This window comes from Cherax quadricarinatus, chromosome 70 (genome assembly GCF_038502225.1).
Source record: "Cherax quadricarinatus isolate ZL_2023a chromosome 70, ASM3850222v1, whole genome shotgun sequence".
Lineage (NCBI taxonomy): Eukaryota > Metazoa > Arthropoda > Malacostraca > Decapoda > Parastacidae > Cherax > Cherax quadricarinatus.
The window spans coordinates 22,633,050-22,650,900 of NC_091361.1; the positions used below are offsets into that span (position 1 = coordinate 22,633,050).

The window sequence follows — 17,851 nt, forward strand, 5'->3', positions numbered from 1 at the left end:
TGATTACCTCATTCTCCTCCTCTCCTTACGCCTTCCTCTTTGTATTGGACTGATGAAGCCACTGTGTGGCGAAACGTTTCCTGAATAAAAATTCCCATATGCTGCATAAGTGTCTCAATCTTCCTCATGGTTTTTCTTATTGAAGAACTTGTCCACCTCTGATATATAAAACTTTCCTTCTGAAAAGCTGATCGATAATAGTTTGAGAAAAGTTTGGATTGAGTTTAGGCACTGTAGCCCCGTTTCTTTTTCTTTTTTGGGGGAAAATAATGGAAAAATTAAATACGGATTTTCTTGCGATAATTTGTTAGTGCTGTGGATCTGACTGTCTTCCAGGCTTCCATGATCACCATGGATCTGACTGTCTTCCAGGCTTCCATGATCACCATGGATCTGACTGTGTTCCAGGCTTCCATGATCACCATGGATCTGACTGTGTTCCAGGCTTCCATGATCACCATGGATCTGACTGTCTTCCAGGCTTCCATGATCACCATGGATCTGACTGTGTTCCAGGCTTCCATGATCACCATGGATCTGACTGTGTTCCAGGCTTCCATGATCACCATGGATCTGACTGTCTTCCAGGCTTCCATGATCACCATGGATCTGACTGTCTTCCAGGCTTCCATGATCACCATGGATCTGACTGTCTGGAAAATTTAAACATCTTCACATTGACTTTGATCTTGTTTATTTGAGGAGAATAATAGTGAAGATATATTCTACAAGTCAGGACTCTCAAGGATTAAAGACGAGAAAAGACAACGAATACCAGGATATACAATATATCAGGTTTCAGTCACTTGTTACTTATATCCATTTATTTTCGTGGTGCCAAAAAACAAACTAAACATCATAGAATCATATACATTAATCTTAATATGACAATAAAGTATTATGAAATCAGTAATAACATACAAAGTATGGACAGACCTGGCGTAGGAGAGCAGCATCCAGGGTGGGCTGGCGACTGAGTATGCGCACTGTGTAGCGGCGCACAAACATCATTGTTGTACACTCGTAGAGTACAGCGTACTGGGTGTAGTCTGTGTCCACCACTGTCAGGTAGGTGGTGAATAACCTTGGATCTGGCAGGAGAAGAACGCATGAAAACGTGCTGGGAAAATCTGTAGTTCTGGAGAAGTTCCTAATAATAAAAATACGCTACCTTAAAAATAATCTTTATTAGTATATATGGGTTAATGGTGTCGAAGATTACTTCATACATCGCCCGATCTTAGGTTAAGCCTTCTAAACTGAGAAGAAAATATTGAAGGAACTGCAACTATTAAGAAACACAATGGAAAATAAAGCCAAATGTGTACAGAACTGATGAAGTTTTTAAGATTTTTCTTGGTCAAGGCCCCTCACATACCTCACCCAGACTCAAAACTGGCTCTTCCTCACTCCTACAAGATGTTATACCTTCCTGCCCAATGCACAGATATATATATATATATATATATATATATATATATATATATATATATATATATATATATATATATATATATATATATATATATATATATATATATATATATATATATATATATATATATATATATATATATATATATATATATATATATATATATATATATATATATATATATATATATATATATATATATATATATATATATATATATATATATATATATATATATATATATATAATATACAATGAAGATAGGGAGGTTGTAATTCTGTGCATTGGGCAGGGAGGTATAACATGTTGTAGGAGTGAGGAAGAGCCAGTTTTGAGTCTGGGTGAGGTATGTGAGGGGCCTTGACCAGGCCTCTCAGTGGATCAGGACCTGATCAACCAGGCTGTTACTGCTTGCCACACATAACCTACTGTACGAACCACAGCCCAGCTGGTTGATTACTGACTTTAGGCTTTGTCCGGGTCTCTCTCTGCTAAGAGAAAAGGTAAGAATTCACATCATGAATTGTCCAAACCGTATGACTGCAGCCCCTCCAGTAACTAGGACTGAGACTTGTATTGCATGTACCATGAATCTACGGGTCATTCCTTGGAAGTGGTATACCCTGCATCGTTTGGTATCTGCCAATCCCAGCTGCAGATCGGGGGATGCTACTGATAGCATCCGTTGGCCCAAGGCAAAACAGGGTAAGAAACAAATATGGGTACGGTAGTGGAAGTCGTTCCCACAGTTCAGGGGAAGACTTGCGCCCACAGTACACACATCAGTGGTAGTCACTTTAACGGAGTTGCTCTCAATGACGGCACACTGGCTGGAAAATCAGATGATGAGTGCCTTGACGAGGGTGACAGGGCCAGTACTAAAACGTCTAACCTTGTCAAAAAGCATCAAGCCACTCAAAGCTATGCCTGATGACATGGATGAACTTGCATGTCTGCATGTTTGGTATGACAACCCTAGAGGACCTCCATTTGAGTCCACCTTTAGTAACGAACCTGGCAAGTTCTTCCTTGATACAGGTTCACTTGTGAATATTGCATGTTCTAATTACGTCTGTGACAATGGCCTGCATGCAGTCATGTTGACCGAGCCATAAGAATCCGAACCCTAACTAGTGTCTCGGGTAGTTCCCTGACGGTACAGGGAAGAATGATTATGGGCAAAATTTCTAGTGGTTGATAACATTGTCTTCCCCGGTAATTTGCTCATTTGTCTCAAGACAATGAATGACCTCAAGATTCACTTAGATCCACTGACTAGAAAGCGACTTTTAGTGCCTTTGATGTGCCCTTCTGTAGTATACACACAGGACCCACATTTTGTCAGTCTCTGAATATGACCAGTGTCCGATAAGTCTGAAAGAGAGAGTTTCCGCAGCAGCAAGTTCTGTTAGGTTGGACTCTTGTTCTGACCAACCTCGTAAAAGAGTTTGTGTCACTTCACCTCAATCTGAGGATGCTCATTCTAACCTCTGCTCTAACTCCAACTCAAGACGTTGCTAATAATCAATCCACAGTATCCCTGACGACAGGCATTTAGCTGACTCACGTCATGGCTTCAGTGAGTAAAGTTACACCCTGTACAACGTATGACATCACTTTGTCAGCTAACTTGCTCACTCCATTTATGGTGTATGTGAACAAAACTTTTGAAGGAGACCTTAGGTTAGTTGACAGCGATACGTGCAGAGTCAAGGGTGTGTCCTTTGAACCATCCTTGTACACTGTTAGACGTGGTAAGCTGCAGGTTCTCGTCGTAAACGCTCTTTACACTTTACACTGAGGAAGAATACCACACTAATAGACTTCATCAGATTTCCTCTCCCTGTAAGCGTTGAAGGTGAAATACCACCAGACCAGTTTGCAGATACAGTCCTCCCAGGCGAGTCTGGTACCGAATATTCCAATACCCGGACAGACTTCCCCGATGAAGTCCCTAGATTTCTCGAATTTCCCAATAGTGGTCGCTCTGCAGCAACACTAGAGAGTGAAACCATAGGTTTGACCCCATAGTCCTCTGGACAAAGGCACTGAACCTATTTACATGCCAGCTTATCATTTGCCTCATACGCAAAGAGCTTTCATTAAAAAACTCTTAACTAAAATGCTACATGATGAAGTTATTGTAGATTCCACTTCCCCGTGGAATGCTTCGCTCATTCTTGTTCCTAAAAAAGATGGGACACGGCGTCCTGTAATTACTACAGGAAATTTAATGCATGTACAATCCCTGATCATTTCCCTTTGCCAGTTCTGAATGACCTGTTACAGAACATTAGCAATAAAATTTTTTGACACTTTACCTTTTACAAGGTTTTTGTTACATTTTTCTTGATCAAAGTAAAGAACTGACAATATTCTCTATGCCAACTGGCCATTATCAGTCGATGATTTTGATGGGAGTGTTATTGAAGCTAGGGGGTAAGGTTTGGTATGGAGGAGCAGCCCAATAACATTCAGTTGTTTGATGACGACAACCTCTGTACTCTCCTTAGTAACACACTAATGGTCTATCAAGATAATCTCATTGTGATGTTTCAAGATGTACCTACGCACCTTAGAAAACCTGAATAGATAGTTCAAAAATTAGCTGAGGCTAGTCTCAAGGTTAAGCTCTCTAAATGCCAGTTTCTCAAGAAAGAACATTTCTGGGCCATGTAATAACCCAGAATGGCATAAAGGGAGACGAGCCCAAACTCTTTGTTGATCAGAAATTCCCTAGACCTATGACAGTAGACATTGTTCACTCCTTCCAGATTTTACTGTATCTTCATAGCTGGATTTTCCACCTGGACTACACCTTTCACCCTGTTTCTTATGAAGGATGTGCCCTTTCAGTGGACTTGTGACAACGGAAGAACCTTTGTTACTCTTAACATGTTAACGTCTGCTGTGGTTTTTAAATTTCCTGGCTCAACCAAGGAATTAACCTTGACGATGGATGCCAGCAAAGTTGGCATTGGTGCTGTCTTGTAGCAACAGTCCAATGGTAAGTAATAGCCAATAGCTCAAGCAAGTCATGTTCTTTCCAAAGGTGAAACTAACTACTCAGTGACGGAATTAGATACCTTAGCCATTGTATGGGCTCTGAACCATTTCTGAGACATTGTTTACCAGTATCCCATCAAGATTTACACAGATCATTTGCCATTGTTGCCTCTCTTTGGAAATAAGAATTTCTCGGGAAAGCATGCTTGGTGATCTCTCACTTTTAAAAACTATAACCCAGAAATGTGCTACGTTCCTGGTAAGCAAAATGACATTGCCGATGCCCTGTCGAGACTTTGGTAAGTGCAGACAACTCATTTTCCATTGAGGACATTGAGAATTTCAGCACCCATATCCAACACATAACCAAAAAAGTATCCAAAACGGTTGGGATCCTCTCCAAGATACGATACTACGTGCCGCAAAATGCCCTTCTCACAATATACCACTCACTTATTTATCCATACCTCACCTATGCTATTTGTGCTTGGGGATCAACTGCAGCAACACACCTAAAACCAATAATAACCCAACAAAAAGCTGCAATAAGAATAATCACTAAATCCCATCCATGGCAACACCCCCCCCCCACTCTTCATAGATCTAAACTTACTCCCTGTTCAGTACATCCACACTTACTACTGTGCAATCTACATCTACAGGACCTTAAACTCCAATATCAACCTTGACCTAAAACGCTTTCTTGATAGTTGTGACAGAACCCACAGGCATAACACCAGACACAAACATCTCTACGACATTCCCCGTGTCCGACTAAACCTTTACAAAAATTCAATGTATGTCAAAGGCCCTAAAATCTGGAACACCCTACCTGAGAACTCTAGAACTGCAGACACATTCATCACCTTTAAAACTACCATTAGAAAACATCTTATCTCCCTGATACACCCCATCAACTAACTCCACGAATACCACCTGGTGGTTCACACTTACACTCACTCACCCATTTGACCATAAACAGAAATATTAATCTCAATCTTAAAATAATGAATCCTGTGATACTCCAATACTGAAACTATGTACTGTGCCAAAACAAAAGCATTCACATTGCTAAACTCACAAACTAGTATTTAGTCACTTAGCCATAATACCAACTTACCTCATAATTTGTAATATTTTAAAATAAAGAATTAAACTAAGTCTGCCCGAAATGCCTAGCCATGCTAGGCGTTCTAGTGGTACACTCTGTAATCATTATTTAACTACATGTAAACCACACAATCACCAAATTCTGAAATTCTGTAAATTCAACATTGTAATCCTTATAGAGAATAAACTTTGAACGTCAGGGCCCTGTGTGGTCACCAGTCCTTCGATTCCTGACCATGGAGGCTGCTGACCTGTAGGTTATATCACCTGTGCCACTGATGGACTTAGTTGTTAACCAAGGAGTGCTGTGCTGAGTGGCAAAGCTGGCTGAACAACCGTACACCATTTGTTGATCCCACAATCCCTAATACCAGCAACTCTGAGGTTGCTCCACGACGTCCCAGGAGCACTGCATCCAGGTAAAGACTGCAGCGTCAGACAGGCAGGAATGAAATACTTCTGGCCTAAAGTGGCAATGGAAATTGCAAAATGTGTTGCTACTGGCTGCGCTTGAATGTGATGTCTGTCTCCAACACAAAGGTGCCGTTATCGGTCCTAATGGCATTTTCAAGTATCCCATTACAAAGGAGCCCTGGTGGCCTGTTGACGAACTTCTCCACCTCGGAGAAGGGTAATAAACACCTGCTCGTGATGGCAGATAACTTGACACGGTACTGTGAGCTAGTACCCATTCCTGACAAAACCGCCAAGACATGCAAATGCTTTCAGAGAATATATTGTCCTCCGTTATACGTGCCCACGTGTCCTCCTGTTGAACAATGGGTCGGAGTTCATTAATGCCACAGTACGTGCAGCTACTGTCCGCATGCACTGTGGCTCTAGATTTGGCATACATCAAGCGCCAGTGGCCGCACGCCATCCCGCCTTGCTGAACGTATAAATCGCTAAGAGAGAGAGAGGTGCTCAAAGTGACCATCACTCCGAGTTGTACACATGATTTGAGGCCATTCCAGATGTGCAGAGTACTTTAAAATCTTCATACAACAGTCCGATTGGAAAGCATCCAACTAATCATTGTTTGGCTATGATTAGTGGGATGTTTGCTCAGCTTCAGCCTGTTTATGACACTTATAATGTCAGTGTCAATAAGATGTGAACTTCACAACTTGGTTTGCAAAGAGTACGAGGAAATATCAAGAAAGCAACGGATAAGTTTACATTTAATCATAATGCTATTGTTAAGGAAAGTCAGATTGTACCAGGATGCAAGGTAATGTTGGGAAATATTACGCAAACCCCTGGTATGTATAAGCTAGTTCCCAAATTTGTTGGTTCTTACAGTATCCTCAGACAGCTCCTCAGCAACAAGATCGAGGTGAGGGAGATTGCCACAGGAACAATTAAAGAAGCTCACCTTTACCACATGTAACATTATAAATAACATACAAACATGTTATATATTCTAGACTGAATAAAATAAGCCATAATATGGCGAGAGACCATCGGGTATACTTCGATATAAATGAGTTACTACTCTCATGTCGTCTCCATGTCGTATTCTTTGGTCTCTGAGTAAGAGAAAACGGTGTTTTGAAGAGGATAACTGCACTAGAACATCAGTTCACTAAGAAATACACCCAAACAAACGCGATTTTCGCGAAAAAAAAATTTTTTTTGAGACGGTGGGCCTGCCGGCGCTCCGGGCCAATATCTCGGAAGTAACTTATTCACTTTACGGTACATAGCCTGCCTTTATTACTTAATTAAATGTAATAATATTCACAGAAATTGTAGAATAATGATTTCTCTAATTAGTAGTTATTCATTTTTGGAAATATTCCAAATACTTTGGGAGTTATGTGGGAGTAAAGGACAGATTTTTTGCAACATTCCAAGAACTAACAAACTTTATTTTTTTGTGAAATAAAGATAAGTTATTTAGAGGAAAGGTAATAATTACAAATTCGTATCAGCATTGTTGTCTCGGCACCAAGTGTCCAAACAACCTTACGTCGTCCCATATAGGACTACCATCCTGCCAAAGGGCATTTTCAGTAAATCAGTCCTTTTTCAGTCTTTTCTCAGTTGTTGTTTGAGGTATATTTTTGATAAATATTTTCAAGAAAGAGTGAAAACACTTTGTCTTGTGCACCAAAACTGGAGAAAATCGGACGGTAAACAAAAAAAGCAACATTTAATTGCTATACAGCCTCCTTTACCACATGAAGTACAGTGACAATGTGTAAGCCAAGGCTGAACTGGAGGAACGTGCGGTTAAATAACATAACCAGTTTGACACTAGCAACAACCCTTCTACTATTCCTTCCTCTGCTAATATGACCTATGACTGTCCTCCTGTCCAATCACATACCTATGGTCTGAGACCTACGACAGCAGTACATTTCTGTGACACTGACATACCTATCGACTTGTCCGACTCCTCTGCTGACTACACTGTCTTCTTCTAAAAAGGACATCATCGCTCATACGCTGTATAGTTAGTTATAAGCTCATACAACGCAGTCAGGGTAGACTACACCATATATATATGTATAAGTAGTATGTTGTGTATAAGGGTACCAATAGTATTTCCACATTATTTTTCTTGCAAGTAAAGTAACTGCAAATCACATCACTTGCGGGGATAGAACCCTCGATCAGAGAATCATAAACTCCAGATTGATGGACTGACCACATCGGCTCAAGGTTGAGGGACTGATTACCTCATTCTCCTCCTGCTCTTCACGATTCTCCTTTGTATGGACTGACGAAGCCACTGTGTGGCGAAACGTTTCCTCAATAAAGATACCCAAGAGTTGCACATATGTCTAATTTATCAACATGTCGGTTCTCTGAACCATTCATCTACATTCCAGACCGAATGTTGACCTTCGATCCCCGTCGGGGAGGGAAATCTATAACCTACATATCAGCGCCTCTACTCCTTCACGATGCTTGCCTATCGTGTAAAGATCAAGCCTTCAAGTGGGGTTATCAATGACTCCACAAAACTTGCCCTAGCTATCGCTGTAAAGACCTGTTTGCAGGTCAAATTTACAGCGATTCACTCGATGAAGGACTCCTTTATTGTCGTCTCCACAGACGATAATGAGCCTTCCAAACTCCTGGACGACGCATCAGTAAAGACTCTCAACGACCGGCAATTCACTGTCTCTCCTTCACCATTCCTGCTTGCACAACCTTCTGTGTTTGTCAAGCGGTTTGAGAAAATCATTGTATCAATGTCGAATGTTGAACCGAAGACGTCCATCGAGGTGCAAAATCCTTGGGCCTCGATTGCCAACATTACCAAGTTCCCAAAAGCCTCCTCCATGATCAAAATCACATTCTCCGACAACGATATGGCTACAAAGCGCTGTCTGATGGTCTATCCATCTCTCACTATTACATCCATCCCAGACACATCGAGCCAGAACGTTTTGCTCATGTTTTCCCAAGCTGGACCTGCTATTCGTACCACCACTCGACGCCTGACTGTCCCCTGAAAGGAAAGAAGTACTGTACCAACTGTGGAAAAGACGGCCATAACTTCACAGAATGTACCACCATTACCACTCCTACCTGCCTCAACTGCAGCAACATGTCTTCTACGAAAGGAAGTACTCTCTCAGAAGATAAAAGACGATGAGAAGAAGAACAGCCAGAAATCGCCGACATTCGCCGCCATCACTAAACTGCAGATGGATACCAAGAAAATACTACAAGCAACACAACAACCATCTCCACCCAGCACTTCTCTATCTCCACTTCCTGACGCGGCTCCTTCAGAGGTGTTGTACTGTATGATGTACGCTCATCTAGCCAATGCAGCCAACCCTGGTACCTTCAACGTCTCCATAAATGAACTCTTTCGTCTCAACAAAATATCAGCCTTTGCTTTTTCTGACTCCCCACCATCAGCTGACATCATCAAAATTCTTACAAACGTCATCAACTTCACTACTCCTGCCGACCTGTCTCCTACTGCCCAAGCAGCTGTTCCTATACCTTCCACAGCCTCCCACACCACCGATCTAGCTGCCTCTACCACTGCCTCCCAGCCTGATGCTACATCACCAGTACACCTCTCCACTGATCATGTCGACCCTCAGACATCTGCTAATACCAAGATAATGAGTACATGTCTGAAGAAGAAGACGATATTGACGACTCTACCACACTAACTTGGAAAAATCTTACATTTTACACTGCACCATCAAATGCCGACACCATGACCTGCATTAAACTCTAGATAGGCCTCGGTGCAGAAACTGTCAAGTTCTTCTGCAAACAACCTCATCACTTCACTCTCACCCAAGTTCTGCAATTCCTCAAGCCTCTTCGTTACACCTTTGGAAACAAGGCAAATCTTTACCACCTCTCTAGAAGCAACTGCAAGAGATTTGAGAATGGATCTCCTACAAACCTGCCACCCCAATCTCGTCTAACAACACCACCAGTATGGGCCCTCTGATGGTCTTCCCTGCCTGCCCTGACCTGCGACTAACCTGCTGACAGCTTGTCACGTCTTCTGACATCCAACAAAACCAACGCAACTCAGCCTGTTATTCCTGTTTCGTAAGTCTGTCCCACGATCTCCTTAGCTACTGGGTTAAGTCATGGATCTATTTCTACGACTAAAAACACCCCTCTCCACCACTATCGTCGCCTGTCCCATCTTCCCCGCTCACCCCATTGGGGCCTTACCTTTCATTCATTCTTTCAGACCGATTCGCTAGCCATGATGCTGCAGTGCAGCATCATGGGATCTTGTTACAAAGAATTCTTCAACACTTGTCCAACCTTTGGACGAAGACCTACTTCGACTAGTGGATGATACCACTATGGCCCCACCTCCTCCTGCTTTGCCTCACCTCACTACAGTATATAAGCCACGTCTATGGCCCTATGCTGTACATTCTACAAGATTGATGGATCAAACACATCGACTCCAGGCTGAGGGACTGATTACCTCAAACTCCTCCTCTCCTTACGCCTTTCTACTTTGTATTGGACTGATGAAGCCACTGTGTGGCGAAATGTTTCCTGAATAAAGATTCCCATATGTTGCATAAGTGTCTCAATCTTCAACTTGTCGGTTTTTCAAACCATTCATCACATCCCTGTCACTCCCACACTCACTCCATAACCATCCTTGTCACTCCCACACTCACTCCATAACCATCCTTGTCACTCCCACACTCACTCCATAACCATCCTTGTCACTCCCACACTCACTCCATAACATCCCTGTCGCTCTCACACTCACTCCATAACTATCCTTGTCACTCCAAAACTCACTCCATAACCATCCTTGTCACTCCCACACTTGTTATATAACCATCCCTGTCACTCCAACACTCCATAACCATCCCTGTCACTCCAACACTCCATAACCATCCTTGTCACTCCAAAACTCACTCCATAACCATCCCTGTCACTCCAAAAATCACTCCATAACCATCCTTGTCACTCCAAAACTCACTCCATAACCATCCCTGTCACTCCAAAAATCACTCCATAACCATCCTTGCCACTCCAAAACTCACTCCATAACCATCCCTGTCACTCCAAAAATCACTCCATAACCATCCTTGCCACTCCAAAACTCACTCCATAACCATCCCTGTCACACCCACACTTGTTATATAACCATCCCTGTCACTCCAACACTCCATAACCATCCCTGTCACTCCAAAACTCACTCCATAACCATCCTTGTCACACCCACACATGTTATATAACCATCCCTGTCACTCCAACACTCCATAACCACCCCTGTCACTCCAAAACTCACTCCATAACTATGCTTGTCACTCCAAAACTCACTCCATAACCATCCCTGTCACTCCAAAGCTCACTCCATAACTATCCTTGTCACTTCCACACTTGCTCCATAACCAACCTTGTCACTCCAAAACTCACTCCATAACCATCCCTGTCACTCCAACACTCGCTCCATAACCATCCTTGTCACTCCCACACTCACTTCTTAACCATCCTTGTCACTTCCACACTCACTCCATAACCATCCTTGTCACTTCCACACTCACTCCATAACCATCCTTGTCACTTCCACACTCACTCCATAACCATTCCTGCAACTCCTACATTCCATAAACATCCAAGCCACTCTCACACCCGCTTGATAATCAACCCAGCCACTTCCATACTCAATACATAACAATAGTAACCACTCCTACTGACTCCATAACCTATCCAGTCACTCCTTATCCATTCCAGTGCTCACGTCACGACCAACCCGGTTATATCAGTACTCACTCCCTGTCCATCTCAGCTAACCTCACACTAACCTCACGAGCCCAAACGTACAACTCCATGGCCAACCCATTCATTACAGCACTCACTCCATAAACGAAGGTGTTTCAGTATTCACTCCATGATAAACCCATAAACTCCAATACTCTAGCCAAAACAAACCCAGCTACTCCATGACTAACCAGGCCAATCCAGCAATAATCCATGACCAACCCAAACTTCACACTACTTACTGTATATCATAATCATGATCATCCTGGCTGTGCCTTTGATGAGTCGCAGGATACCGGTGGTTCTGAAGACGTGGTTGAAGCCGACAACCTGAGCTATAAACAGCTCTCTAAAGTGTTGCATCGTGAAGCCTTCCTGAGTACGGTTGAACACCAGTCTTACGCAGGAGCTGCTGGTTAACACTGACTCCAACACATACCATTCACCTGCAAACTGACGTACAAATTATTGCTAAATTAAAAAATTAATGGCAGGAATTAAATGAACGAGAAGAGGTAAGTCAATTACAAGTAAATTAATAAAAATATAGTTAATTATGATTTAATTAATAATATTTTAATTTTAAGAAATTATATTAATCATTTTAAAATCAAATCTAATTATAACCAGATTATTTTTTTTACTGTATCAAGATTTTTAAATACAACTGTGATTTTAAGTTCATAGGTAGATAAGATATATCAAGGTTTTCTTAGTAAGGAAGAACCAACATATTCATGGTTGAATGTGATTGTTTGTCCTTAGTTGAAAAATAAAATATATTTCTAGCAATTTTGGGTCACAGACCAGGCCACGGGGGCGTTGACCCCCCAAAATCCTCTCCAGGTATACTCTAGGTAATTTCGTGAATCTTCATGATTTCTTCATCTGTGAACTCTGGGCAGCAAATGTCTTTAATAATTTGTACTGGGAATGTTTTGAAACAAGGATTTATAGCAATATTCTTCCCAATAGAGCTAAGCGGTACAGATATGTTGATAATGTTTTATGCCTAATGTCCGAGAATATAGATGTAAACCATATCCTTGTTTAAATAGTTTATTTAGGTTTGTTTGACAAGTTCTGATAATTAGATACGATATATATATATATGTATATATATATACATATATAAATATACATATATATATATGTACATATATATATATATATATATATATATATATATATATATATATATCAGTAGGGAGGAACCACCTCTAGAACTTGACTGGGGACCCTCATCCTCAGAGAAGAGAATAAACGTACCTCAGGGAAAACTCAAGGTTCTCACTGGATCACCGGATTGTATTAATATTTTCTTCTCCTGCAACCCCTTATATTCTATACTCTATGTGAACTTTATTAACAGGCAGAATACATTGACAGAAAACACAAACATGAATACATTGGTACAATATATCAAAATTTATGAATCTCCTCCAGCTTCTCCGACGTCGGACGCGAGCCCAGTATGCAGCATACATATTCCCTCTGGATGGCCATGGTGAGGCGCTGGAACATGAAAGTGGCTGCCCTTGGGTCCCTGGTGGTGTCGATGAGCCTGGAACCTAGTTCTTTAAGGAAACGTGTGGCATTTTTCCCCATTATCCCAAGGTCTCTGATCCTACTGGGGCAATTTAATACTGTTGGCTTATGTCCCTGTACTTGCCGATCTTGTACTCCTCCCTGTAGTCAGCAGCTCCTCCCTGTCGCCCAACATTATGATGAATGTAGGTGTCAGCCAGTGTGGACACACAGGTAATAATCCCATACTAAGAGCTTGCCATTCTTCCAAGGATAGATGGTGATCCCATCGGGGCGATTTGCTGGGTTGTGGGTATTGTTGGCTGCTAGTGATCGGGGCTCCCTCTCGGCTGGGCATCTAGCTGTAGCAAGGGTTCTCTTTATGATGTCATTGACTTCATTGTGTCCTTCATGCCAGTCCTTTGGTTTTGGAACAGTTAAGACCATGTAGTCTATACTGGTCAGCTTGCTCATCGCCGCAAATACACGTATATTCCTTGTGAATTGGGGGCAGCATGGCGGAGAGCCACTGCAATACAGAGGGTCTTAGGGTCGAGGCGTGTTCATATTGCCGAAATTGGAACTGTTTGGAGGAAGTCCCCAGAGTGATGTGCACTCACATCTTGGAGATGGGCAGTCTCCCTGTCTGATGTTACAGCTCTAAGCATGTTGGCAAGCACCTTTTCAGCAATGGGGCCATCCCAGCATGACTGTTTGTAGGCCAGTGCTGCACTAGGTTTTGGTGCTGGAGCAACGAGAGTCTCCCATTCAGTGATGGCACTGGTGTAGCTAGAGTCCTGTATTCCTGCTGAATTACTAAGGTTGTCTGGAAGAAGTTGTTTTATTAACTCGTTTGATGCTATGGAAGAGGATAGGAAAGCTGGTAGGGAAATCTGGGAGGATTTGCATACTCGCAGCCCCCCAAGCCTGACTGGAAGTGAGGCTTGCAACCACTGTCCATCTTCAAAGGAAAGATTCAATGCACTCTCTAGCATGGTCTTAAGAAGGGAGTCATATTCCTTGAGTATCGGACTGCTGAAGGCTGGGGAGCATCTCAGGAAGTACGTAAGTTTTGGGATTGGCAGGCTCCTGGTGAGTAGGTAGAACGCATCACGTGTATCGATGTCTTTCATCCTGCCTTCCATCGTCCTGATCAATGGCACTGGGCCCAAAAGGAGCACAAAGGAGAGTGCTTTTGGCTTGTGCTCCTGGTAAAACAGCATCTGTGGATTATCTGTAGATTGAAAGAAACTATTTCACATTTGGTAGAGTTTAAAGCTAGGCCCAGGCTCTCCCCCATGTTTTTAATTTTTCTGATGTCCTCTAGGAGAGATTCTGTAGTGCAACCTAATGTACCATCATCCAAGAACCAGATACTGAGCTCACTGGAGAGCGCTTCTGTGATTTCCTTGATGACCAGACAGAAAAGGAAGGGGACGAGAGGGTCCCCCTGATGCACACCCTCACATGAGTCAATCTCATGGTCCTCAAACAATAGTTTAGAAGCCACACTATAACATGATTCTATGAAGGAATAGAGGGAAGGGAAGTGTTTAGAAACTGCTTGGAGAGCAGCATCCCTTCTGACTAAGTTGAAAGCGTTGGCAAAGTCCAATTTGATCAAGTTTTTTTCATCTAACATATTGTTGATGTATACCCGTGCAGCGTGGGCAGCTGCTTCACAGCCTTGTTGAACACCAAAACCGAGCTGAGTTGGTTTCAACATTGAGGCAGCCTCTTGACTCACCATTCTTACTGCAGCCTTGACAACAAGGCGTCAAAAGGTGTTGCTTACTACAATGGGCCTGATTCCTCCATTTTTTCCCGGAGGGCACAAGGCGAGGCACCAAAGAAAAGGGATCTAATGGCCTCTGGGACACTACCAGCCAGGCACACATTGGAAAATTTGGTGAGTTCAGACAGTAACCACTCTGAAACATCACCAAGTGCTGGACTGAGCATTTGAGTGTTGTGGCCTTAAACCGATGAAATTTCCTGTTCAGCCCTTTGGAAATGACATAGCAGCTTTATACACATCAGCGTCCTGTAGGGTTAAATGTTCTTCACCTTTTGCAAATGTCAGGAAGGTCAATATTGGTACTAGGAGCCTTGGGTGGATGTTTGTCCTTCAGGGCTTGTGCTGTACTGACGTCCTTAGGAGCGATGGTATCTTCACTGGCTATAAGCCTCAGTTCTCCAGTAATATTACCCTCTTCTATATTTTTGCTAATATGGGCTCTGATTTTTGAGGCATCAGGTGTCCTGTTGTTGGCATTTGCCCGGCAGGTGTTTGTGGCCCTAGAAGGGAGGCGGGCGAGGTTGTCATTTACTGCCCTAATAACATATATTACTTGTGACTTGTCCCTGCACACACACACACACACACACACACACACACACACACACACACACACACACACACACACACACACACACACACACACACACACACACACACACACACACACACACACACACACACACACACACACACACACACACACACACACACACACACACACACACACACACACACACACATACACACACACACATCACATCAACAGCAGCCAACATGGTTTCAGGGACGGGAAATCCTGTGTCACAAACCTACTGGAGTTCTATGACATGGTGACAGCAGTAAGACAAGAGAGAGAGGGGTGGGTGGATTGCATTTTCTTGGACTGCAAGAAGGCGTTTGACACAGTTCCACACAAGAGATTGGTGCAAAAACTGGAGGACCAAGCAGGGATAACAGGGAAGGCACTACAATGGATCAGGGAATACTTGTCAGGAAGACAGCAGCGAGTCATGGTACGTGGCGAGGTGTCAGAGTGGGCACCTGTGACCAGCGGGGTCCCGCAGGGGTCACTCCTAGGACCAGTGCTGTTTCTGGTATTTGTGAACGACATGACGGAAGGAATAGACTCTGAGGTGTCCCTGTTTGCAGATGACGTGAAGTTGATGAGAAGAATTCACTCTATCGAAGACCAGGCAGAACTACAAAAGGATCTGGACAGGCTGCAGACTTGGTCCAGAAATTGGCTCCTGGAGTTCAATCCCACCAAGTGCAAAGTCATGAAGATTGGGGAAGGGCAAAGAAGGCCGCAGACGGAGTACAGTCTAGGGGGTCAGAGACTACAAACCTCACTCAAGGAAAAAGATCTTGGGGTGAGTATAACACCAGGCACATCTCCTGAAGCGCACATCAACCAAATAACTGCTGCAGCATATGGGCGCCTAGCAAACCTCAGAACAGCATTCCGACATCTTAATAAGGAATCATTCAGGACCCTGTACACCGTGTATGTTAGGCCCATATTGGAGTATGCGGCACCAGTTTGGAACCCACACCTAGCCAAGCACGTGAAGAAACTAGAGAAAGTGCAAAGGTTTGCAACAAGACTAGTCCCAGAGCTAAGAGGTATGTCCTACGAGGAGAGGTTAAGGGAAATCAACCTGACGACACTGGAGGACAGGAGAGATAGGGGGGACATGATAACGACATACAAAATACTGAGAGGAATTGACAAGGTGGACAAAGACAGGATGTTCCAGAGATTGGACACAGTAACAAGGGGACACAGTTGGAAGCTGAAGACACAGATGAATCACAGGGATGTTAGGAAGTATTTCTTCAGCCAGAGAGTAGTCCGTAAGTGGAATAGTTTGGGAAGCGATGTAGTGGAGGCAGGATCCATACATAGCTTTAAGCAGAGGTATGATAAAGCTCACGGCTCAGGGAGAGTGACCTAGTAGCGATCAGTGAAGAGGCGGGGCCAGGAGCTCGGACTCGACCCCCGCAACCCCAACTAGGTGAGAAACTAGGTGAGTACACACACATACACACACACACACATACATACACACACACACACACACACACATACACACACACATACACACACACACACATACACACACACACACACACACACACACACACACACACACACACACACACACACACACACACACACACACACACACACACACACACACATACACACATGTTCCATAGATTGGACACAGTAACAAGGGGACACAGTTGGAAGTTAAAGACGCAGATGAATCACAGGGATGTTAGGAAGTATTTCTTCAGCCACAGAGTAGTCAGCAGTAAGTGGAATAGTTTGGGAAGCGATGTAGTGGAGGCAGGATCCATACATAGCTTTAAGCAGAGGTATGATAAAGCTCACGGCTCAGGGAGAGTGACCTAGTAGCGATCAGTGAAGAGGCGGGGCCAGGAGCTCGGACTCGACCCCCGCAACCTCAACTAGGTGAATATAACTAGGTGAGTACACACACACACACACACACACACACACACACACACACACACGCACACACACATACACACACACACACACACACACACACACACACACACACATACACACACATACACACATACATATACACACACACACACACGCACAAACACACACCTAATTAGGTGAATTAGGTGAGTACACACAGGATGAGCCCATGGTTTACCCAAAGGTGCAGGGAGGCAAAAACCAAGTGTGCTAGGGAATGGAA

General features: G+C 43.2%; 1 protein-coding gene across 1 annotated transcript in view; it reads right to left on the bottom strand.

Annotated features, from left to right (window-relative positions):
• Window positions 1-906: 906 nt before the first annotated feature.
• LOC128702221 (apolipoprotein D-like) overlaps window positions 907-17,851 on the bottom strand; it is a 31,967-nt gene continuing 15,022 nt past the window's right edge. Inside the window, exons 2-4 of the mRNA XM_053796426.2 lie at window positions 12,025-12,235; window positions 9,749-9,904; window positions 907-1,091 (exon numbers count right to left, since the gene is read on the bottom strand). Coding sequence (XP_053652401.2) covers window positions 907-1,091; window positions 9,749-9,904; window positions 12,025-12,235 — 552 coding nt within the window. The remainder of the gene's footprint in view (window positions 1,092-9,748; window positions 9,905-12,024; window positions 12,236-17,851) is intronic.